Below are 25,869 nucleotides of genomic sequence, written 5' to 3'. Positions count from 1 at the left end.
CTGCCAAGGTTGGTTTTGCAAACAGCAATATCCATTTGGTAAACCTTTGGTCGTCAGGTGTGAGGAGGCAGCAGCGTTTGGTCTGCAGTACTACCTAGGCTAACCTCCTCCCTCCCAAATTCCTCCTTGGCTCTGCAATTATTGTCCACTTCAGAGTGTTAAATCGTATTGTTAAGATCAAGCGTAACCTCCTCTGTGACAGATTTCTGCATTCTTTAGGGCTGCCAACTCCAGGTTGGGAATTTTACGGCAATTCAGGGTGGAGCTTAGTGAGCGCAGTGTTTAGGGCGGAGTATGAGATCAGCAGAAATATAAAGCCATACAGTCCACCCTCCAAAGCTGCCACTTTCTCCAGGGGAAACTGATCGCTGTCCTCTGGTGACCAGCTGCAATCCCAGAAGAACATCTGGAGGACTGCAGCTGTAATTCCCACCTGGAGGTTTGCAGCCGTAATTCCCTTCCCAGCTACTAAGGGCTATCCACAGAAGATGCGATTCCATCCCCATCACTGCCAGACATGGGCAACAGGAACCGCCCACATGAACACAAGTGCATTTCCTCCACCAGGCGAAGTGCCCCCAATTGTTGCACTGTTGACAGCTCTTCCCTTCTTAGGAAACCATCGCTTTTAAACCATTAACCCTTTCCCTTCCATGCAGGATAACCCGTTCGCTCCCCATCCCCGCTTTTGCACCGTCTGCCACGCTGCGACCTCACCACAGAATGCAACACGGCAGGCATTAATCACACCACAACACAGAACTGTTCCAAAAAACCACACATGGGGGGGAAAACAGAGGGTTTTTTTTTAAAGAAGGACCTTGAATTGTATTTGCCAGAATAAACACAAGTGAACAAATGGCGGGAAGACTTGCTTCAGACTGAAATCAGGATGTAAGGCACTTCTGGTTCTTGCCAATTCTGCCACCAATTGCTAAAGTTTATTTTTTTTTTTGGGGGGGGGGGGTGTAAGGAGACAGGTAGGTAGCAGAAAGAGCAGATCATGCCTGGGCAATTCACACTGCAAGCAGTCCTGCCCATTATCAACTGGTATCCGGCTGAGTCAGCCTGCCCCTACAGGCAAAAGGAGTAATAATTCGAATTAAAAGGAACAAGCACATTAGCTTGCTTACTCTACACAGCTAAGCAGAACCTCCATGTTTAGAGGCAGAATGCTGCTATTAGCTGCTGAGAGGCATACAGGGGAGGGCTATTGTTTGCTGTGCCTGTTGGTTTTTTTGCAAGCTGTCTGGAGAGAGAAGGAGACAGGATGCTGGACTAGAGAGACCTGACGGACTGATGCAGTGGAACTCCTCTTCTGTTTTTTTTTTAAGTAGGCAACAAACTCAAAGGTATCTTTAATTGACAACTGCATCGGGCAGGCAATTCAAGGTCCTTCCGGTTTAAAACAAAGGCACCCAGATTTAGCCCTGAAGCAAAAGGTGAAGTAACTAAAACCCAACAGATTCACTTTTCAGTCTCCAACACCTTCAGCAAAGACCACCAAGAGAAGGAAGAGAGACGACAGATGAAATGTGTAGAACTAAAGAGTGCAAATGGGTGATGGAAAAAGAAAGAAAAATCAGAGGGGAAGAGATGGGAACTGCATGCCATTAACCATTACTTTTCCAGTCTTCTTCCCGTCTAGTCTGGGGCACGGGGCTAAGAGATCCAGAGATATTTCTCCAGCTCTTACTGCTCTTCGCAAAGTAAAGACACGAAGACTGAGAAAAGGATCAGCAGTTAACAGAAATCAAAACTGTGGGGTTTTCTTATTTCCAGTGGCAAGAAATGGCCGTGCTGGTAAAAGACGGGCCCTACCGGTCACAGCCAAGCCCACTTGCCCCCTTTGCACCAACACCGCCCCGCAACTACAAGCACAGCCTGCAGGTCAAGGACTTGCCTTTCGAACCATTTCCCACTGTAACATTGTGCAGACGCTCCCAACGATTTACAAAAAGTTTTCAGGTGTTGAATACAATTTGCAAGACTTTCAGTGGTTTTAAAAAACAAACAGCTGGGCCATATTGCTGCAATTGGCCCCCCGGGATAAGAATGTTTATTCATTTAGGTGATGACGCTTACAACTAACTTGTGACTCTGAACAAGCTACGCTTTGCTGGACAACTGCACAGTGCAAACTATTCACATTGATCTGCTGAATCTAAGCAGCTGCTTGAATGATCCAGAATCCTGAACACTTTAGAGAGAACCTACAGGCATTTGCTCTATTCGCTAAGCACTGCTATCCTCGGCTTCACTGGAAAATCATCCTCACCGAACAGCAGATAAAATGATCCAGAACAGGAGTGGCCAAACTGTGACTCAGGAGCTACATGTGGCTCTTTAACTTTAATATTGTGTGGTTCTTGAAGCCCCTGTTGCCCAATCAGCTGGCTTGGAGAAGGCATTTCTCTTTTTTAAATCACTTCTCCAAGCCAAGCCAGTGGGCAGCTTGGAGACGGCATTTAAAGTTAAAGTTGCTTTCTTTCCCCCTCCCCTCCATCTATTTTCTTTCCTGCCTGCCTGCTCTCAAACATCTGACGTTCATGTCTTGTGGCTCTCAAACAGCTGACATTCATGTCTTGTGGCTCTCAAACATTTGACGTTTATTCTATGTGGCTCTTAAATCAAGCAAGTTTGGCCACCCCTGATCCAGATGGGTGGCCATGTCAGTCCGTCTGTAGCAATGAAGACCAGGAGTCTAGCAGCACCTTAAAGACTCACAACATTTGTGGCGTAACTTCCGTGAGTCACTGCTCATTCTTGAAAAGTTCATCCCTCACCACAAATATTGTTAGTCTTTAAGCAGATAAAGTGAGTATGGCTGTTTTTCAACTCTACCACTTAAAATCACAGGCAGGAACCACATCCATATTAAAATTGTATATCCATATGCACTGGCATGTACTCAAAGGCAACCGGTTTTCACTTCGCCTGCTGTTTGTCAGTCTGGCCTATGTTCTGGGTAAACTGAGAAAATAGCATTTTAAAGTTAGTTGCCTTTGACTGGCTCTTGGGGAACCACATTCCAAAAATGCCCAAAGGAGAAAAGCAGCAAGAAACGCTCAAATCAATACAACAGACAACATCTGCAAAACCTAGTACGTGGCCAACAGCTGTAATTACAGTGCAACGTTTACATAACCGACCTAATTTGGAAACAGGGAGCCAATTCTGCAGGGTCCTTAGACTCCTTCATCAGGTAGGCAATTGCTCGATTGGTACTTGAGGCTGGAGATTTTCTCGCACGGTTGCACGTTGCCCAAAAGAAGGGGAGAATCTGGCTAAGCGCAAATTGGATGCCTTTTTGAACGCTACACTTCCTAGTGTTTTTCTACACTGGGATTAGGAACTTAATTTTCATTTCAGAAAGGAGGTTGGAATCTTTTTCCTATGAGGCACAGCAGCACCTGCTCCATTTGCAAACCAGGTTCCATCAGTCTACGACCACCCGAGAAACGCAGCCAAGACATGGCCGTTTATAATCTGGTATAGGACTTAAAAACGTTAACGCGTGCCCTTTCTTCCCCTGTGACATGGCTAGTTCACAGGAAAAGAAAGTTTGGAAGTCTCAGCTGGGCCACGTGACCCTGGCTCACAACAAACTGAACGGGAGCTGGGTTTGAAACTGAGCAAACGGGCCTTCCACTAAGCAACGCTGACTCCACAAAGTGACTCACTCCAGGCATGAGCAAAGGAACAAGCTCATTAACCTCCTCTGTCCCAGTACAAGCAGCGACAGCTGAGGCAGAGCTCTCCCGGGCTGCTGCTCTGCTGCCTAGAAGGTGTCAGAAGCGGGACGGAGCGGTGGGAGAGTTAGGCCCTCGCTGCTGTCTTGCCCAGCTCCAACTGCCACTGGATCCTTCAGCTGGGCACTGGTGAAGATAACGTAACCTGAACTTTTAATTTGCTTGTGTTCATGTTTCTATTAATTTGCAAGAGGCAGGGAACCATCCATCTGCACAACAAGATTCCGGTACTGAATATAAGCCTTTGGCCATTCACCCACTCCAGCCACGTAAAGTTTCTGACTGAAGATACTGTTTACCACCTGATGTGTGGGTAGATTGTTCTTACCCTTGGTAGAATGGTGCAGATGACCAAGCTACCTAGGTGGCATGAAGTCCACTCCAAGGTACAGGTAAAGTTCACCTGTCTGTACAGGTAAACTGAAATGAGGATCCAAGTTGCCTCAGCAGAGCACTCTGATGATCACTTGGCACGGGAGAAGGTACAAGAACTCTTCTTGGCAGATGCATCGTGGCACTTGTTCACCAGGTGGCAGCTGAGCTGCATAATAAAGAGGACATTCTTGTGACAGAGAGCTATATTGGGGACAATTTAGAAACCTGGGGGGAGGGGAGACTGCAGGCAGGCTGCTGGTTGCCTATTTACTATCTTATCACAATGTACTTTGCACAGAGATCAAATGTCCTATTGCCTTGTAAATCAGGAGAATGAGCAAACAGCCCCTTCCTTCCTGCAACCAGCCAAGTTCCCTTTGAAACAAAGCAATTTTGCTAATTAATCGATGAGCAACATGAGATTCCGTATCTCCATTCCAAGTACTGCAAAAAAAAATCTGCTTCTGAGATTTCCCCAGGAATCTTTGTAGCTAGATAGTCTATTTAAAATACACTCCGAAACTGGAGTTCTGCATCCAATGCCCAGATTCCCAGAATCTGCAACGCCCAGCTTACTGGTGTGCACCCAGAAAGACCAACCCAGAGACCACAGCTTGCAAACTGGCATTCAACACATGAAGACAAAGCATCCAAATCCATAACTTATTGTTTTCCTAGCACACCCCACACCATCATTCAGAAAGTGAACAGAGAAGCGGGCAGCAAAAAGTTTTCTCAAGGAGGCAGTGGGGAGAGACCTTTGTTTTGTTCACATAAGCAACTGTTTGGACTGTTGTATTAGATGGTCACGACGCTGCATCCTTGTGCGGGGCTTAAGCCATCTAAGCTAGGCATAAGACATCATGATCCGTTGCACCAAGCCTGTTAATTCAGCCAGTATCTTTAGAGTTTAAGCTTCAAGAACTTAAACCGTTAATGCGATCATAACCCTTCCTAAGGAGCACTCAAAACAGAAGTTTCTGCAAGGGATTGATCTGGCTTCGCTTATGGCTTGCTCCAAGGATTGCAAATCTTTAATGATACATCACATGCTGATCCAGCATTCCTAGTTTTCACCACATCCCTTTCTGCATTTTCTGAAAGCCTAAGAGGGCTGGGAAAATCCCAGGCATCTGGTTGCCCAGGAGCCTAAAAATCTAGAGGATATGTCCTGTAACATCAAGTCCGAGAACCAGCAGGGCTGCTGAATCCGACACCTGGTATGTGCAGACTGTGCAGCCTCCTTTCTTCTTTTTTTTCTAATAGCACTTTATACTTCTGTACATGTGTCTCATCTCTCTGCTCTTACTTGTTTTGACAAGGTTGGAGATATTCCAAGCCCTTAATCCTCCAGATGTTTGAAAATTTAACACTAGAGAACCTAGTGATCTGGAACAAGAATAGTTTTTTTCCTAGATGTGCTTTCCAAAATGCTTAATATATTCTGCTGTGCTCTGAAACTTTTTTACAGAGCCAATGTTTATGCACTGTTCAGAGGCTGATAAGTCATTCTGACAGTCATTAGGAGAAGCTCTTGACTGGAAAGAATTATGCTTATTAAACCTACCAACGGTTGCCGTTAACACAGGCGATGTGTGTTTGCATGAACAATGCGAAACCTGTTTGTAGAACTCTCTCAAAACCAATGAGGTACTGCTGCCCAAGAGTGCAACTTAAGCAAGCATTCTTGAAAAGGAACGTGGTGGGTTGTGATGGGCCAGCCCAGTGCATAAGAAAGGGGAAAAACCTGATATTCTGACCTCATCAAAAAACTGTTGAGTTTTGCGCAGGATGAATTTTAGCTCAGTCAGCTCCAGGAAGTTCCTTTTCAGGGCTTCCTGGTTGGTGTTTATTTCTTTGAGTTCATTTTCAATTTTCTCAAAGTTTGCCTAGAGAAAAAAAAAGGAGAAGGAAGGGGGAGAAAGTCAGCCAAATAATTAGCTGTCAACATGCCACAGACGTAGCCTTCTTTTGCAATGCTTTGCTACAAAAATTGTTGGTAATATGCAGTTATTTTATTTTCTACAGCATGCTATGCCCATTTGTACAAAAACAGGGCAAAGCAATTTCCAGACTGTTAACGAGATGTAATTCAAAATTAAATAAGGAGTCCTGCGGCATCTTAAAGACAAACACAGTGTTATTCCAGTAAATGCTTTTGGGGACTAGGGTCAAGACTTGGAAAAGTGCGTTCAAGTCCATAGAAGCATACGCTGGAATATAAATTTGGTACAGTCTTTAAGACTCCTACTTATTTTTGCTACCACAGGCAAGGCTACCCCCTTGGATGTATTCAAAGTCTGCTTTTTCTGGTCAACTATAAGCTTAGAAACCTATGCAAGTCTTTGATCATGCAAACTCCCCTCATACACACAATACATAAGCACTGCTTTAGAGGGTTAATATAAACTGCTAACACAACTACAGATATAAAATACAGATGGCTACAGATATAAATAAGGTATTATTACTGGTCGTCTTGAGGGGGGAGGGAAATAAAAAGGAAAAGGGGGAAAAGAAGCATTCGATGTATGTTATATATGCTATGTATTGTTTGAGTTATACGGAAGCAGGATTCAAATACTTCAATAAACAAACTTAGCAAAAAAACCACACCACAACTAAAAAAAAAAACCCCTGGAAAAGTCCAGGTACTTCAACCAGTATCCTTTCTCAATTTCTCTCTCTAAATCTATGCTCAGAAGACACTTATCTTCCCTCATTTTGATTTCACTGATCTTCATTTTTGCCAACCTATTCATTTAAAAAAAGCAACAACCACCAAGGTCAAACAAAATTCCACAAGGCCAGTGGTTTTTACCTCCAGGTCAATCATGTCTCGGGGAAATGGCACCTCCGGATTCTCACCAGTGTCTGCAATGGGGAGGTTGGCTTTTTTGATCTCCTTTTCAACAAACCCTGAAAAGGGATGGGGGAGAACCGCATGGGGAGGGAGGAAAGAAGAAGCAGAAAACTGCAATAAGTCATAAAGGGCCAAATACCCAAATCATTCCATGGAATTTCTTTCACCCCTTTCCACTCCCATCATCTTAACCTTTAACATCAAAACACACCTCCTCCTCCCAGTTTTATTTAAAAATATTTTAAAATACTGGTAATGAATAAAAAATAAAGACACACATGGGAAAAAGTAGACGCATAGCAAGCCAACTTTGTAACATTTCATAAGGGCAAAAGGAGAATCTGCATCAGTGATATTACCAAGCCAACTTTCTTTGCCACAATCGGAAAGATTTTGGGTGGGGCAAACAAAAGTCCTTATGGTGAGGAGAAATAATTGCTCAGATCAAAACCTATTTTCCTTTTAAGCTTGTTAATACTTATAACATGTATACCTCACTTTTCTGTTAACAAACTCAAGAAAGCTTACAATATTAAAATGCATATAGAGGAGAGTTAAAAATAGATTAAAACTTAAAAGCATACGACTGCATGCTTGCCTACAAAGCCACCCCTTACAAAGTGGAAGGCACAGTGTATGTCAGTGTGCACTGAGAATGCCAGAGGATGCAGTGATGGCCACAGAAATATACCACTTTCAAAGGGGGTTGGATAGATACATAAGTCTATTGATAGTTACGAGCCTTGGTGATGAGGGGAACCTCCACATTTAGAAGCACTAAGCCTCTGAATTCTAGAGCAAGGAGGCAACATCTGGGAAAGGCCTAGGCCTCTCTGCCCTGTTGTTGGCCCTCCAGAGGAACTGGCTGGCCACTGTGTGAGATGAGATGCTTGTATAGATGAACTACTGGTCTGATCCAGCAAGGCTCTTCTTATGTTCTTATAAGGAAAAACCTCAGTCTCTATGTCTTGTTGGTCTGATCCAGAAGGGCTTTTCTCATGTTCTTATCAGGGAAGGCCTTGGCCTCTCTGCCCTGTTGTTGGCCCTCCACAGGAACTGGCTGGCCACTGTGTGAGACAGGATGCTTGTCTAGATGGACTACTGGTCTAATCCAGCAAGGCTCTTCTTATGTTCTTATCAGCAAAGGCCTTGGTCTCTATGCCCTGTTGGTCTGATCCAGAAGGGCTTTTCTTATGTTCTTATCAGGGAAGGCCTTGGCTTCTCTGCCCTGTTGTTGGCCCTCCAGAGGAACTGGTTGGCCACTGTTTGAGACAGGATGCTGAACTAGATGGACCACTGGCCTGATCCAGCAAGGTTCTTCTTATGAACTTACGTTACGTTCTTATGAGGCTGCTTAGCAACGACTGACGAGAGAGCAGAGAGGAAGATGAAGAGGCAGTCAGGCAGGCAAGTAGCCAGACAGCAGTTGCAGCCACCACCATGAGCCCCTCCATTTCTTCCAGACAGGTGGGGAAACTTCTTTAGGAATACTATATCTCCACCCTGCAATCCCAGCAGGGCCTTTCCAAACACAGGACCCACAGCAAACATCCTAGCTGAGGATTGCCCTGTTGTGTTGCATTTTGCATTAGATTTCTTAGGGATGGTTCTAGCTCAAAAATCTATGGCAGCCACAAGAACTAGGCAGAAATTTACATGATCAATAATCATTCCACGCACAGAAATTATTTTGTAAAATGAAGCAAGGACATACTGAGTTTCCTGTCCATTTCTTCACACCTTCGGACTTCATTAACAAATTTACGCTGGAAGACGTTCACATCAGGATTTAGCTGAAGATTAAAACACAAGCACACACACACAATTTCCATCACAAATAGCTCTGTATATACAACAATTGAGAAATACAAACTTACTACTTTACAGTCCTTCCCTTTGGACAGTTCACAATTTTAACTGGAAGGGACCAGACAGAAAATCACTAATAGTATACCTTCTGTGTAGAAAGTGAATGGTAGAAGAAAATATTGGATTTATATCCTGCCCTGTACTCTGAATCTCAGAGTGGTCACAATCTCCTTTATCTTCCCTCCCCCAAAAACAGACACCCTGTGAGGTAGGTGGGGCTGAGAGAGTTTTTTACAGCTGCCCTTTCAAGGACAACTCCTGTGAAAGCTATGGCTGACCCAAGGCCATTCCAGCAGCTGCAAGTGGAGGAGTGGGGAATCAAACCCGGTTCTCCCAGATAAGAGTCCATGCACTTAACCACTACAGGGGAAGAAGGTCTATGAGAGCTATGGCTGACCTAAGGCCATTCCAGCAGCTGCAAGTGGAGGAGTGGGGAATCAAGCCCGGTTCTCCCAGATAAGAGTCTGCACACTTAACCACTACAGGGGAAGAAGGTCTATGAGAGCTATGGCTGACCCAAGGCCATGCCAGCAGCTGCAAGCGGAGGAGTGGGGAATCAAGCCCGGTTCTCCCAGATAAGAGTCTGCACACTTAACCACTACAGGGGAAGAAGGTCTATGAGAGCTATGGCTGACCTAAGGCCATTCCAGCAGCTGCAAGTGGAGGAGTGGGGAATCAAACCCGGTTCTCCCAGATAAGAGTCCGCACACTTAACCACTACAGGGGAAGAAGGTCTATGAGAGCTATGGCTGACCCAAGGCCATTCCATCAGCTGCAAGTGGAGGAGTGGGGAATCAAGCCCGGTTCTCCCAGATAAGAGTCTGCACACTTAACCACTACAGGGGAAGAAGGTCTATGAGAGCTATGGCTGACCCAAGGCCATGCCAGCAGCTGCAAGTGGAGGAGCGGGGAATCAAACCCGGTTCTCCCAGGTAAGAGTCCTTTAACCACTTCACCAAAGTGGCTCCAAATGGTCTTTGGAGTCTAAGGAAAGTCTGGCATATGTGCTGTTTCCAGGAATTAAATGGAAGGCAAGAGAACTTTGTACGCTGAGGGCCACAGTGATGAAGAAAGACATCGGCTGGTGAAATACTTAAATACAAAGAACTGCTATCTGATGGATATTTATCTTTTCTAAGTTTGGCTCCAGTTCACTGAATGGACTGTAACGCAGCACTAGTGGCAGTTAATACCAAAATAGAAACTAGAGATGGTTCAACTGCACTGTAAGAGAGAAAAACAATCCCTTTGAGCACAGGACTGGGTCCCCGATACTCTCCATACAAGCCCAAAAAGATTAATTTTCTCACAAGTTTGTTCCCTTTTTCTCTACTTGAAGGAAGTAAGATCTGTGACTGCCAGAGCAAGAATACTGTTTATGGTGGTCCCATCTTTATGGAACAGGTTACCAGTTAAAGCAAGGCTATCTAACCAGAGGGCTTTCACATCTGGTTAGAAAAGAGGTTCAGGACTGGTTTGCTCCTAATATTAACATAAACACTTAAGTGGTATTGAGAGGGAGATAATTTTGAAGAAAATAAAGGTTTGCATAAAACATTTTGTCAGCCAAAGTCAGAAGACTTTTGCATCTCTTCAGAGAAGAGGTTAAGGACTGGCTTATTCCCAATATAAACACTGAACTGTGATAACCTTGAAGAAAATAGGAACACTCTTGAGGAAGACTTGACAAAAATGAGCCTTCATCTAGGTGCTCATTGTAATACATAGGTTGAAAATCCCAGTTACCCCCTCTCACTTTGTCTCCTTTAAAGCAGATTTCCTCCAATTAAATAGGAGACTGCCTCGTTGGACAACAGAAGATCCATTCAAAACAAAACGGATAGGGTGAAACATATATGGATGAAAGTCTTAGGGAGTCATGGTCAGTACATGTCATCTGGTGATTGCTAAGCACACATCCTTCTTAAAAACAAAAGAACACTTGTTTCATGAAGTCATACCTGCCTTCCAAATTTAGGAGGGTCTCTTGTGTTTGACTGGTTAAGTGAGTTATAGTATTGCCACATTTTTCTAAAAGGCAGCCACTGTTAGCTGTCACATAGCCTTCCAAAAACCTTTGTGAATATTCAGGTTGCCTTGAGGCACGTCAAGTACTTGGAAAGGAGCTGGCCTCAGTGGGGTCTCAGTGCGTAAACCTAAGGGGTGATCAGAGCTCTTTGAGCACAACTAACCCTCTTGGATACCTGTCGATGTGCCACATTCTGTTCTTTTGGAATTAGCTCTGAAATGCTTTTAAGTTTCTATTAAAATATTATTTTGTAATTTCTGGCTTGCAAAGACCCTCTGTAAACGTACAAGTGCTATCCATGCAAGCCATTCTGCATGACACAGTTACTGTGATAAAACGAGATCGAGCAAGACGGGTAACCATTTTGATATATAGCAGCAGGAAAGTGCAAGAGCACCTCAAAGACTAACAACATTTGTGGTTATGATCTTCCGTAAGTCACTGCTAACTTCTTCAGATATGATAAAATGGTTAGTACCGCAATCTTGGAAGTGCCAGCATGCGTTTCCCTTTAAAAGCCTGGTTTAAAAACTTCCCTGAGATCCTGACCCCATTCCACACACCAAAATCTTCAGCCTTTCTTTTTGTCTTTCAGGGCTCCGGAAGGACCATTGGCTCAAGGATATATAACCCATATTTTATATACAGAGGTTCTCTAGTTCAGTCCATGACTTCTCTAGTTACATGGGCTTTGGGTAGCAGGCCTGGGGAATGCCTGTCTACCCATGACAGAATAGGTAATATCATGACTCAGGTGGGCCTTTTTTTGTAATATTATAAGGATGCACTTCTCTATAATGCAACAAAAGATTTATATGATTATGGTAAAAAGTGTTCCTTTTTACCATAATCATATATCACAGTGTTTGCTTGTCCTGAAGCAGAGTAAGGTCGCATTATTTAGGCAAGCTTTTTCCTGCCTGCCTTGGTTTTTATTTTTTTAACTGATATAAAATTTTATTCCAATATATTAAAACATAGCATAGAAAAGAAACAAGAAAAAAAAACAAGAGAACTTTAAATTACAAAGTATTACAAGAAAATGTTACATTATGGCTGATATCTTCAATCGCATTACAGCAAAGTAGCAATATCCTTGATGTTATACAATATAAAATCTATGGATCTGCAGTACGTATTTAAACTGCCTTGGTCTTTAACGGTGTTCAATTGTGTTAATGTTTCAATATGTCAGGTGAAGTTTCTGGCCAGCTTTAAATGTTCTTGTTTTATGATAAGCCTCTTTGAGCGATGTGAAAAAATGATATATTAGACAAGTAACAGAAAAGATCATCACAACACACTAGCTTCTATCATACAGAGAAAGGTAAGTACATACATCCCGAAACTGGACTTTTCCAAGTTCTCCCAGCTCGCTGACGCAGCAGTATGCCGCTTCGGACTGAAGGAAAAGCTGCGCGAGGGTCATTTCTTCGCTCCGGAAGAGCTCCCCCATGATGAAAGAAGGGCTGCTCAAACCAGGGTCAAAATCTTCTTAAACCTTTAAGCATAAAGGCAAGATTCCTCAGGAATGAATCCATTCACAGGTACACAAAGACACATGATGAAGCTGCCTTATACTGTACCAGATTGCTGGTCCACCAAGGTCAGTATTGTTTACTCAGGCTGGCAGCAGCTCTCCGGGGTCTCATGTTGGGATACATCACTTACAACTTGATCCTTACTAGATTCCAGGAATCAAACCTGGGAGCTTCTGCATGCCAAGCAGATACCACTGAGCCACGGCCCCTTCTCTAGTTTGAAGCTGCCTCATACTTAATTAGACCCTTGTTCCATCAAAATCAGTACTGTCTAGTCAGACTAGCAGCAGCTTCCCAGGGTCTTTCACATCCCCTACTGCCCAGTCCTTTTAATGGGAGACAACGTGCCAAGCAGGTGCTCTACCACTGAGTCACAGCCCCTCCCCATTCTATTCTCCCTCTTTCCACCTTTTCCCCCAGTGACCTCCTCAATAATATTTCAAGCATTCAGACCCCTCACAAGGATTAAAACTCAGGGTTACAATACAGCAGCCTCTGTTCATCGGGGATTAAAAAAAAAAAACCCTCTTCCTCCCTTCTACTTTAATTTAAAGGCAGCAAAATATCTCTAGCTTCAAGCCTGCAAGCATTTAGCGTTCTTTCAGACTCAGGCTGCAGCCTATATGTTTCAGATGGTCCTGTTGACTCTCACATGATGTGAACTGCTGCCTTTAGGTAGCTTCTGGGGAAAGGCCCATTTCCAAAACCACACCGATGAGCCCCACATCGCTTACCACCCCCTGTGCGGTCTATCAGGTCCAGGGCCTGAATGCTTCATGAGCATCACATGACACCTAGCTGCCTCTGCAGGCTGGTGCCCTAGAAACATAAGCAGCAGCCTATCAGCTGACAGCCACGGGGAGGAAATGCTTTACTGTCACACAGCACTGCAGCAGATTTATCTGGCTGCATGGGAATTTACAGTTCAGTCCCACTAAGAGACCAAGGACCATTTGCGCTCCAGAATCTATAGAGATTGCACAAGGACAGCAAGATCTAGCTGGATTGTCACTAAACCACTAACTGGAAGTTTGCAGTTGGAAGATAAGCAGCAATCAAAACAAAGCAATGTGTTTTCTTCAACGTAGCCCCTGCGGCTTTCTCACGCAGGGAAAAACAGTACATGGAGATTTGTCCACAGAGGCATGCTTCCTGCTGACACATCTCAGGCATCAATGAATGGCATGGGTCTGTTTGTTTGTTTTTTTCTTGCCTCGGAACCTGAAACCTTAAAACCAGCCCGAGGGGGCTTCAGAAACGTTTGCTTGGAATTTAAAATAAAAGTGTAAAAGGACAGTTGCCTCAGAGCTAGCAAATGACACACCTTTATACAGAATAACAACTGGACACTGGAATCTAATGAAAATAATGCACTATCGATGGATGAGAACCAGAATATGATCAGCCACACACAGAGCGGTCACCACACTGTGTGGTAACTTTGAGGCCAGAAGCTAGATGCAATAATTAAACAGCAAGTCCAAGCTGCCATCTTAGCTCATGCCAACAAGCAAGAGATGCAGGCATTTCAAGGGCACTAACAGGACCATCATTATTGGACTCTGAGCTCCATTAAGCCCAAATATCCAGTGTGTTGTTAATGTACAAACCAAGGGGAGGCTCAGCATACCCACACACTATATTACAAAGAATGCTTTTAATGCCTGCAACTTAAACAAAGGATGTTCTTTATCAAACAGTAGGAGAGAAATGCCTGGACCTAGAATGACGGATGAAATTTCACTGTCATTTTGCATAATTCTGTCCTTTCTCACTTCAAAAAATAATAATGGAAAAATTTCCCATTTTTACTTCTGCTTAAAGGGATAGCTGTATGCAGATACAGATATAGATAACGGAAAAACAGCATTTTTGTCTTGCAAAACCTACAAGAGGAGGGCGAAGAATAATTTGTCAAGGAAACAACCCCTTCTGATTGCAGTAGATTAGGCTCTTCCTGGCATTAATTAAATTAATTCTGCTGCAAAGGAAGGAGTTATTTCTATCGTCGCCATCCTAAGGCGACAAGAGGAAGCTGCTATCCTGCCTTCCCACAAGATCCATTTGCCCCTCCCTCAAACAACATACATGCAACACAGTGCAGCATATACACATATATTTTGATGAATTAATCTTGCAGCACCACAAATCCACTTGCAAAGATTCATTTCCACAGTACTGCAAGACCCTTATGCATGTGCTACATCATGCCACAGGTCAAAAGCCACAACGATTTGTCTTTATAGCGCCTTATATTCATTTAGATAGCAGCAGACTTAACACAACTGGACCTCTGCAACTGGGCTTCAAGCAATAAGGCAATTGAGCGTCTTCCCTCGAATAGCAAGAGCCATTTTCCTTTACCTTTTGTCACAAAAAGATTCACCAACTCCTCATCCCTCAGGAGCACCGTGAACCTGCCATACCAGGCAGGACCTCAGTGCCCCCTACAGCAGCAAACTCTAAAGGACACCCCAAACCTAACCCCCAAGGTAAAGAACATCCTCCCTAGCTTGCACAGATGTCCTTCCTTTCATCCCAAAGTGACCCAGAGAAAACATTCCAAGGGAGTAACAGCCTAACTCAAAACCACACCCTCCTCCCATACACAATCCATAGCATCATTCCGCCCACAAAACAAACCTGCTCCTCCTCGCCTCCGTGGACTAGAAGGAACCACACACCCATATGTTTTATTTAAATTAAAAGTGTGTAGTTTTTTTTTACATGCACACATATAGTTAACATATACAATATATAAATATATTTAACACACACTAATACATACACCCACATATGCACACACATATACACACACACACACACACACACACGGCATTTTTGAGCAAGAACACAGATCCTGCTGGCTTGGCAGAAGGTGTGGCCTAGTATGCAAATCAGTTTCTGCCACGCTTTTTCTACCAAAAAGCCCTGTGAGAAATAATGGTGATGTCAGGGGTGTGGCCTAATATGCAAATAAGTTCCTGCCGGGCTTTTTCTACAAAAAAAAGCCCTACACACACACGTATATACATATACATACATATATACACACACACCACGGTTCCTCCCAGCTTCGCAAGAGCCATCCTAACAACCCTTAACCACATACACCCCTACCTACCCCTTTGGGGATGTCACACACGTTCCCACCCCCAACAAGGTCTCAGCATCCCACAATACATTGCGAGACCTCCCATCTCCCCTCAGCCTCTTTGAAGGACATTAAGAGGGGGGGAAGGTCGTTATTCGTTCCCACAACAGACCTTGACAACCACCTCCGTCTGAAGCCCCGTCACCACCTCTCGTCTGACAAAAAAAAATCACCTCCGTCACCGCCTCGGCTTCCGTCGCTGACGTCACCACGGAGGTTCTCAGAGCGTGCCCTCTTCCGCCAGACCCGGCAGGTAGCTTAGCAACAAGCGTCGCGTCGGATTACGGTTGCGCAGCGGCTTTGGAGGGCCCAGCGCCATTTTGGGGGAGGAACGGGACTGCGCAGGCGCAGTGGCTCCTCTGATGGGTTGATTGACGTCACTGGGAGCAGGAGGTGATGGAGTCGGCGGTGGGAGGGTGTAGGTGGCTGGCCGTAGAGAGGCTTGGGGAAGCGGAATGTCCTTCGGTGACGCCTCATGAGACTATTATAATTTCATTTTAATAATTATTCTTATTGTTTGGTGCATTGGTTAAGAGCGGAGGACTAATCTGGAGAACCTGGTTTGAGTACCCACTCCTTCACATGCAGTCAGCGGGGAGACCCTAGGTCAGTCACAAGTGCTCTTAGAGCTGTTCTGTTAAGACCAGTCCTCTGAGAGCTCTCTCAGCACACGCACCTCACAGGGTTGGGAGGAAAGGAGATTGTAAACCTTTGGGTGGTGAAAGAAGGACAGGGTATAAATCCAATCTCTTATTATTATTCAATAATACTTTGATTATTGTTATGTCTTATTTTTATTCAATTGGGGTTGGGGTTGTTTTTATTCAATTGGGGTTGTTATTGGGGTTTTTTAGAAAAGCATGTTATTTATAATCCACCTTCGTCACTAAGGCAGATTACAGTACGTAAATCAATGCAATTAATAGCAATAAGCAATACAACAAATTTTGAGCTCCAAATTCACGCAAAAGCTTATACCCAGAATTAAACTTTATTGGGCTTAAATTTGTTCTGTTGCTTCAGACCAATGCGCCTGCCCACCTGAATGTAAGTCAACGCAGTCAATAGAATTAGACAACTAATAAGCAGTGTAATAGAACTGGGATTGCCGAAATCTGAAACAAGCAAATAAATATAGAACTCTCCATGAGGGTTTTTACTAATGTGTATACCAAAACAATTTTTATACTAAGCAATATTCAGTGATATTCCAAAAATCCCCCTCTACAAAAAGTTGTACAATGTTCCTTCTTTGCAGAGCTACACAAAGTCCAAGAAATTCCAAAATGGATATGACTGCTTCCCAAAGCAGGTGTGGCTGCAAATGGACTGCTCTTCTGTCATCTTCTTGGAGTTTCCTTCTTCAGGCAGCTCACCAAAGGGGCTGGCATGTCATAAAAAATAATTAAAACAGTATTTTAAACAATATTTTAAATACATATTTTCTGGAATCTTATTCAAGATACGCCCATGTATATTCACTAAATTATTTCAATTGGCTGTGCTCTTGTCTCCAATGGTGAGCTACCTGAAGAAGGAAACTCCAAAAAGATGACAGAAGAGCAGTCCATTTGCAGCCACACCTGTTTTGGGAAGCAGTCATATCCATTTTGGAATTTCTTGGACTTTGTGTAGCTCTGCAAACAAAGAGAGAACATTGTACAATTTTTTGTAGAAGGGAATTTTTGGAATATCACTGAATATTGTTCAGTATAAAAGTTGTCTTGGTATATACATTAGTAAAAACCCTCACGGAGTGTTCTATATTTATTTGTCTATTTATACCCATGAGCTCTCTATCGTGACGAAATCTGAAACAAAGCAGAAATATGACACAAGCAAGCAGGAAGTTGTATTGCATAAGTAGGTGTTGTCAGATCTCAGAAGCTAAGCAGGGTCAGCCCTGGCTAGTATTTGAGTGGGGGGACCTCCAAGGAAATCCAGGGTCGCCAGGCAGAGGCAGGCAATGGCAAACCACCTCTAAAGACCTCTTGCCTTGAGAACTCTATGGGGTCACCGTACGTCAGCTGTGACTTGACAGCACTTTCTTCCACCAAGTAGAAATACCATGTAGTGAGACAGCAAGAGAAGATGCACAGTTGGATTACAGCTATTAAATAACATTTAAGTATAATACATATTTTAATAGTATTGTCATTATTATTACAACTAATAACAATGTAAAGAATACATTTCTGCATACCGCAAAAGTTTTGTTGTGAACTGCCCTGAGCCCTGCTTGCAGAGAAAGGGTGGTTCATAAATCCAGTTAAATAAATAGAATTGTATAAGGTGGGAATTGTCCTTTTAACAGAGCTAAAGATGTGGGAGCCGTGTCCTGGATAGCCCAGGCTTGTCAGATCTTGGAAGCTAAGCAGTGTCAGTTTAACAAATCCAAAAATAATGTTTCACTGGTTTTATGCATGGTAGTAGAGAAAACTGTTCCACAGAGATGCGGCCCAAGAGCACTGTAAAAATACCTTAAGTAGAACATACTACTTCATTCAGGACAATTTACTTCTGAAGAGTTGTGTGACAGGCTGAAATTCAGTAGGTGTAACTCTTCCTCAGCTTCTTTGCACTGCGAAAAGAATGCTTCAGTGGCTGAATGTCTGCCTGTTGTGCACCGGTTGGGTGTTAAATATAACTTCAATAATTCTGTACACATTTCTTTTTATTATGCTTTCCAAAGGCATGTATAACATATGGTTTTCCTCAGCTTCTCTTTTTTATCTTCACAATGGGTGATAACAGACAGGCATTTTAAGCTGCCCCAGGGACAAGAGGCAGGTGGATCAAAAAATTGTGTCCACATGCACACATCTGCATGCTGTCCCCATCCCACCCCTGAGTTGCTCTCGGCTTGCCGAAGCATCTTCCCGGCCATCTGGAAGGCTAGGAAGAGCCTGGGGAGCTGCAGACAGTTTTCAGAAGAGGGACGGGTCATGGGTGCCCCAGGGACCATCTGGAGCACTCATGCACCCATGACTTGTCCCTCTTCTGAGCTCTGTCAGGATGCTTCCAGGTGCTCTATTTCCAGCTGGCTCTCTTCCAGGGCAGGGAGGAATGGTGGCTCAGTAGTAGAGCATCTGCTTGGTAAGCAGAAGGTCCCAGGTGGTTCAATCCCTGGCATCTCCAACTAAAAAGGGTCCAGGCAAATAGGCGTGAAAAACCTCAGCTTGAGACCCAGAAGAGTCACTGCCAGTCTGAGTAGACAGTACTGACTTTGATGGACCGAGGGTCTGATTCAGTTTAAGGCAGCTTCATATGTTCATCAAGCGTACACACTGAGTCGGCCGGCTGATATCAGCCAATGTCTATTTATTTATTTTATTTGAGTCGCCCAACGATGGCCCAAATCTGTATGTACACTGTTCACCTCCATTTTATACTCAACAGCAACCTTATGAGGTAGGCGAGGCAGAGCACGTATGACTGGTCCAAGGTCACCCAGCAAGCTTCCATCTCAGAGTGCAGAACTGAACCTGTCTCTTCCAGATCCTAGTCCAAGAGAGAAAGAGAGATTCACACAACGAAGGTCATAGGTTGTAAGTAGTTTTAATATTTGCATTCTAGTCTCTAAAGATAGGATTTTAGTGTACTTCTTAATCTCTAGTTTACTAAAGACATTATTATTGCTTCCAGTCAATCTGTTTTTCTAGACCAGAGGTGGCCAACGGTAGCTCTCCAGATGTTTTTGCCTACCATCAGCCGCAGCAAGCGTGGCCAATGGTTGGGGGTGATGAGTGTTGTAGGTAAAAAACATCTGGAGAGCTACCGTTGGCCCACCCCTGTTCTAGACCCTTTGGAATGATCAGTTCCAGAGTGTGCATACATCCCCCTTCACATTGGACTGGAATTGTGCCACAGAGGCTTCTTAGATAATCTCCGAAGCAGATGCCATCTGAGTAATCAGTGCAAAAGACCTTGCTGTGTGCCTGCCTGAATTAGAGTCTTTCTGTGTAAAAGTGACTCATCATCCACAGACACTGGCAGCTTTTGTTCTCCTGGGGATGGGTCAGGAAGGATGGGTTGTGCCCTCAGAAATATTTATCTGTTTAATGGTCTGTTATTTTCAACATGAGTTAAAAAGAAATGCAGAAGGGAATCTATTTCCCACTGCATGGCACTCTACTCAAAACATCCCAGTAAAAACAAAGATATCCAAGCTACTTCAACATGGGCACAATTCCTTGTTGTGATATCATAGCCGCTGTAAATGCAGAGACATTTGCAACAGCACAGAACATCCACACAGGAATATTTTCCTTTTTTCCCCTTGGTTTCCCCTCAACCCAGAGTATTTTTTCCTGACTTTTAAAAACCCAAGTATGTTATGTTTCTATAGTGGTATACCTACTGATTTTTGAAAAATGGCTGCTGGTGGAGGAAGGGAGGAGGGCATGTTCAAGATTCCAGATGCGGACAGAAAGGTCCCAAAATCCACACCAAACCTGCTTTGAATGTGGCTCTTCTGAAAAAATTGTACCAAAGCCAGTTTGGTAAGAAGAAAAAGAAGATGATACTGGATTTATATCCCGCCCTCCACTCTGAAGAGTCTCAGAGCGGCTCACAATCTCCTTTACCTTCCTCTCCTACAACAGACCCCCTGTGAGGTGGGTGGGGCTGGAGAGGGCTCTCACAGCAGCTGCCCTTTCAAGGACAACCTCTGCCAGAGCTATGGCTGACCCAAGGCCATGCTAGCAGGTGCAAGTGGAGGAGTGGGGAATCAAACCCGGTTCTCCTAGGTAAGAGTCCACACACTTAACCACTACACCAAACTGGCTCATTCTAGGGCGCTTTCACACATGCTTAATAATGACATTCTAGGGCGCTTTCACAAATGCTTAATAACTTTCCAGTGGCAAAGTGTATTGGAAGTGAATTGAAAGTGCGTTATTTGCGCTTTCGCGCATGCTAAGTAAAGCACTTTCAATCCACTTCTGCAACCCTTTGCAAGTGGATTTTGCCATTTCACATAGGTCTTTCCAGTTGCAAAGTGCGTTGATTGTGGATTCAAAGTTGTTGTTTGTGCTTTCACAGAGTTTCAGTCCACTTCAGCAATTTTGCAAGTGAATTTTGCCATTTCACACAGTGAAATCCAGTTGCAAAGCAGATCGGAAGTGTGTTGCTTAGTGTGTGTGAAAGCGCAGAAGCTGGAAAGCAGAGGATTGATACTGTGTGAAAGATTTTTAAAATGCTTTTTTTTCTGGGGTGAGGAAGTACAGAGTGAGCGGTCTGTGTGCAAGGAACCTCATTTGATTAAGGAATGACTGGTGGGGGTAGCATCTGGCTGATCAGATATCTGCTGCAATCAGATGACATGCACAAACCACATTATACTTCTGACAAACACAAGGCTAAAGGTCAAGGACTTTATATGATCTAGGAAACCTTCAGTCTAGCCTACAATGTGTCGAATCCCTGCGGCTTTAACCGAATTGTGACTTTGTTTCTTGCCTGCAGAACCAGAATTCTTAACCTTCATAAGGGGGAGGAAGGAAGGGAAAGTGCACGGGAGCCCAAGTGTTTCCAGCTTGTTCCTGGTGCAAATAAATTGTGATGTGTTCATGACGTCCGAATGCAAGCGTCATCAGCCGTCCACCATTTGACCAATAATGTGAGCTATTCCACTTGTGTAAATGGCAGCCTTCTTTTTTCCTTGCCTACAGATTTCATCTGATAGCAAGGGTGGGAGAGTGTGAATGCCTCTTTTATCCCAGCCAGATCCCCATGTCTCATATAGAAGCCAGTATCCCTGATCTCTCTTCTATCCCCAGATTAAGCTACAAGGCCCAGCTCCTCCTTCTGGCTGTGTACTGTAACTGCGCCTTTTTCCCTAAAGACCACTCACAGCACAGTTCAGGAAGGAAGCATGAACCACACACAAGCACTCATTACATAGGCAAACGTCTAGGACTGCCAGCTAGCTAGAATTTTATTGTCTCAGACTTTCCTCTTGGCTGGTTGCCAGAATTGTTAGGGTTCAAAGCCGGAGAAAGTTCCAGCCAAGCAGTTTCTGCTACTAATGCTCATGCGTACATTGTACTGGCGCATACTCATGCACAAAGGGTTCCCATATTTTGAAGAGCAGAAAAGAGGGCATATTTCTCAGCTGACTACTTCAAACATGCGATCACTACAGCAGTTCTCATTTTACGTTCCCGTACTATTTAAGCTGTAGGAATTGCTACTAACGAGGAATGTTCCGAACCTTCCAACCACAAAATGGGACTTTTTCATCTATTTAAAAAGTGCCCAAAAGAGGATGGACACACAATAAAAGAGGATTTCTTCTAAAAAGTGGACATCTAGTAACTCTGCATTTGTAATGGTTGCACTGTGAAAACCTTGTTCTGGGAATTAGCAATGCCAGCCTTCAAGTGGGACCTGAGGACCCCCTGGAATTACAGCTCACATTAAGACTATAGAGATCAGTTCCTCTGGAGAAATGGCTTTTGAAGAGTGGACTCTATGGCACTGTACCCCACTGAGATCCCTTTCCTCCCCAGGCTCCACCCCTAAATCTCCAGGAGTTTCTCAACAATCCTCTCCCCGCCCCCCTCCGCTCCCTGGCTACCCTCCTCGGGATGCAAAGGTGTGTTGCTCTGTGCTGTTCCAGACAACTCTGCTCCTTAGTTAGAATTAAACATGGAGGCAGCACTATTTGTTAGGGTGCATTTGACAAAACACCATGTGCGTAAGTTGGTCTCCAAGATGCTGTGCCAGTCAGCCCGTCTGTATTTTTATATAAAGACCATGACAAAACAAAGCTCTAATTGGAACAACAAAAAGGGCGAGCTGCATATAAATAACCCAGCTAAATGTAATCATTTGTTGTTTAGTCTGCTGTTGCAAGTACAAGGAGTGGTCATTGGAGAGTCAAGGAAATGCAGTCTTGGGAGAGCTATCCTCGGAAGAGCCAATGTCATTTTCTGAAATATCTGTGTAAAAAAAATTCAGAAAATGGTCTGAATCATTCTAAGATCGGAATAAGATTTCTGGGTTGGATCCAGCCAGCTTTTCCATTCCATTTCACTCAACTCCCCTCCTTACTGCAGGCCCCCATACCACATGCCTTGATACTGCCAGGTCCCATAGTTGTTTGCACAGCAAAAAGAACCCTCTCCTCCTCCTATGCCCCCAGAAGAAAAGCTCTTTAGATCTATTCCTCTGTTTTTAATTCCCCTGTAAGTGCTTTCATAAATAATGGTTGTCAACATCTCAGCAGCAGACAGATCATGCGCCTCCTCTTATGCTGCACACTGTCTGGAGCGATTGCCAGGGAGTGAGCATTTTAGATGGTGATTATCTTTCGTAATCATAACCAATCAAGAATGAATGCCTTGTGTATGCTTTTATTGATACTAGGCCTAGCTCTGCTTAGTTTAGTTTAGTTTATTTATGATTTATATCCCGCCCTTCCCACCAAGTGGCTCAGGGCGGCTTACAGCATATAAAATCTAACATAATAATTTTAAATTTAAACATTTTAAACAGTTAAAAACATTAAAAAACATACAGCAGTCTCATAAAACTACACTCCGTTTCCAGTGCCGGTTAGTTATAAACCAGCCGGAAAAGGGCTGTCTTGCAGGCCCTGCGGAACTGGGCAAGGTCCCGCAGGGCCCTCACCTCTTCCGGCAGCTGGTTCCACCAGGAAGGGGCCATTACAGAGAAGGCCCTGTCTCTGGTAGATTTCAAGCGGGCTTCCTTTGGCCCGGGGACAAAGAGAAGATTTTGGGTTCCCGATCTCAGTACTCTCTGGGGAACATGTGGGGAGAGACGGTCCCTCAGGTAGGCAGGTCCTAGGCCATATAGGGCTTTAAAGGTAATGACCAGCACCTTGTACCGAACTCGGTATATTATTGGCTCAGTGTAGGTAAACAAGATTTCAGACATTTTGCTGGATTAACTTCTGGAATATACAGATCTCTGTGAGCCTCTCTTTTCTCTTTCATGTATCATTTAGCTATGCTCTTAACGCTCATAAATCATGAGAGAGAGTGTGGAATATTTATGTGTGTATGTATATAATGGAACAGTCTGCTCCTCCCCTAATATCTATGTGATTTAGTTTGGTCCTATTGGGTAGAGTTTTTGTTTGTTTCCAGTTTTTATGTTAGCTGAAGATGTTGGTGGTTGGCGTTGTCTCTTTGCAAAGAAATGGCTGATGTTTTCAGCCAGCTTGTCTCTGCTGAATGGAACCAAGAACAAATGCCTGAGTGAATACTCTAACCTGGGAACCCACAGCCAAAGGGGGACATTATAGAGGGAGCCACTGGAATTTCTGCATCTTGCTTGGAAAAGCCATTACACCGTACAAACAAACCAGAAAGCTCAGTACAGCCTGAACTTCTCCTAAACAGAATGACTGTTTATCATGGCACTCTGGGCCTCCCACTCAGACAGGACCATTGTCACTCCAATCAAGCTGAAGAGATGACACGGGGGATTGCAACCACCATGGGGTAGTGGTTAGACTAGAGTCTGGGAGACCTCGGTTCAAATCTCCACTCTGCCACAGAAGTGCTCTGAGTGACCTTGGGCCAGTCATATTCTCCTGGTCTAACCTACCTCAGCAAGTTGTTTTGAGGATCAATAGAAGAGAACGATGGACGCTGTTCTGGTTCTTCGCTAGGGAGAAGGCAGGGTATAAATGAAATGAATAAATAAATCAGATTCCATCCTTCAGAGAAGAAGTGACCTTTCGTCTATAAAGGGGGAACTGTATGCATATGCCCAGGAGCACTTTGTCCTGAGGGCCTTTCTTTTTTTAAGTTTTACTCTTTCCACTTGGAGGAAAAAATACATGCCAGATCCAGGTTGGGTATAACCCCTGGAGATTTAGGAATGGAGGATGGGGACCTCAGTGGGATGTAATGCAGCAGAGGACAGGGTCTTCAGCAGGGTACAGTGCAACATTCTCCAAAGCATCAGTTTATTTATTCTGCAACCACCTTCAGGCACACCTCTGTGCTGCCTTCTCCTACCAGCTGGTTTAAACCAGGCAGCAGAAGAGAGCAGCCCAGCCAAGAGTTGTTTCTTCCCCCCCCCCCCCCCCAGCATTCTGAGACTAGCAATAATCTCACATTACTAGACTCGTGCCACTTGTTTAAAAAAAAATTAAAATGGGCACGCCAATAAATAGCAGAAGATACAGCGTGAGTGGAACAACCTGGATGTGGGCATGGGAGTGGCCTTTGAGGGGCAGGAAGCAAAGCAAGAGAAAAACCAGCACAAAAACACTCTCAGAAAACCCAGAGAAAAAGTGAACAGAAAGTGAACTAAGTGCTTGAAAGGAGGAAGAACAATGCAGAATGAAAAAGAAAACCCTCTGGGCACGCATGGCAAAAGCAGTGCAAAGCACCCATGCATAATAGGTCATTGCCTTTTCCAAAAGAACGATGGGATTAAATATGTACTAGGAATCATGCAGTGCCTACCAGTGGTGTGGTGAGGCCTCCATGCGCCCTATTACAGAGCTCCATAAAGCTTCTGGAGACCACTGGGATCTCCTAGAAGGCTCTCCTTTAGTGTAATTCTTTTTATGCTTTTTTTTTTGCATTTTAGAAAAATCTGTGCTTTATATGCGTTTGTTATATTTGATAATATTTGACCCATCAGCTGAACCCCAGGTTTAAGTGAGACACGCCATCCTATGAGAAAGGGGATGGCAGGCAGATTCTTGGAGCCTTGGACATTTGTATATGTGACATTTAAAAATCAAACTCTGGATATTGTGCCATGTGAAGATGGAGGAGGGAAGCTTCACAGTGTTGCTTTTAGAAGTTTTTTATGGGGGGCGGTACCAAGAAGTTGCTCTTATTTTAAGGTGCATAAAAAGTAAAAGAACTTGGACCAGCAGTTGCTGGGGGGGGGTTCCCATTTTTTTTTCTCGTTTCAGTTTTTATTGAATTTCTCATATATACAAAACATAACCAAAAGAAAATATAAACAGTAATGATCAATCGTAGTACAGAGCGTTGCTTTTCAGAGGTCATATACGTATATTGTTTTTTCTTTTAAAAATAAATCAACTTTTCACATAACGGATTATTTGGTATATATTTATTCTGCAGCAGATACTCAGTTAGTGAAAACCATGGCCCTATGCAGTTGCTGGTTTTGAGGGACAAAACCACAGCATTTTTGCTGTCCTGGCTGCCAGAAGAATGTCATGTATCTAGGTAGGGTTACAAACTCTGGGTTGGGAAATTCCTTTGAGGGAGGGACGGTGGCTCAGTGGTAGAGCATCTGCTTGGTAAACAGAAGGTCCCAGGTTC

General features: G+C 44.0%; 1 protein-coding gene across 6 annotated transcripts in view; it reads right to left on the bottom strand.

Annotated features, from left to right (window-relative positions):
- Window positions 1-12,389, bottom strand: part of ATP6V0A1 (ATPase H+ transporting V0 subunit a1) — a 68,337-nt gene extending 55,948 nt beyond the window's left edge. For all 6 annotated transcript variants that reach the window (XM_060255329.1, XM_060255331.1, XM_060255332.1 and 3 more), the window contains exons 1-4: window positions 12,228-12,389; window positions 8,705-8,783; window positions 6,949-7,046; window positions 5,888-6,016 (exon numbers count right to left, since the gene is read on the bottom strand). In XM_060255329.1, coding sequence (XP_060111312.1) covers window positions 5,888-6,016; window positions 6,949-7,046; window positions 8,705-8,783; window positions 12,228-12,344 — 423 coding nt within the window. In that variant the 5' untranslated portion in view covers window positions 12,345-12,389. The remainder of the gene's footprint in view (window positions 1-5,887; window positions 6,017-6,948; window positions 7,047-8,704; window positions 8,784-12,227) is intronic.
- Window positions 12,390-25,869: the final 13,480 nt, after the last annotated feature.

The sequence above is a fragment of the Heteronotia binoei genome, chromosome 15 (genome assembly GCF_032191835.1).
Source record: "Heteronotia binoei isolate CCM8104 ecotype False Entrance Well chromosome 15, APGP_CSIRO_Hbin_v1, whole genome shotgun sequence".
NCBI classification, from domain to species: domain Eukaryota; kingdom Metazoa; phylum Chordata; class Lepidosauria; order Squamata; family Gekkonidae; genus Heteronotia; species Heteronotia binoei.
Note: the sequence above shows the minus strand (reverse complement) of the source record. Positions and strands in the feature narration are given on the sequence as shown.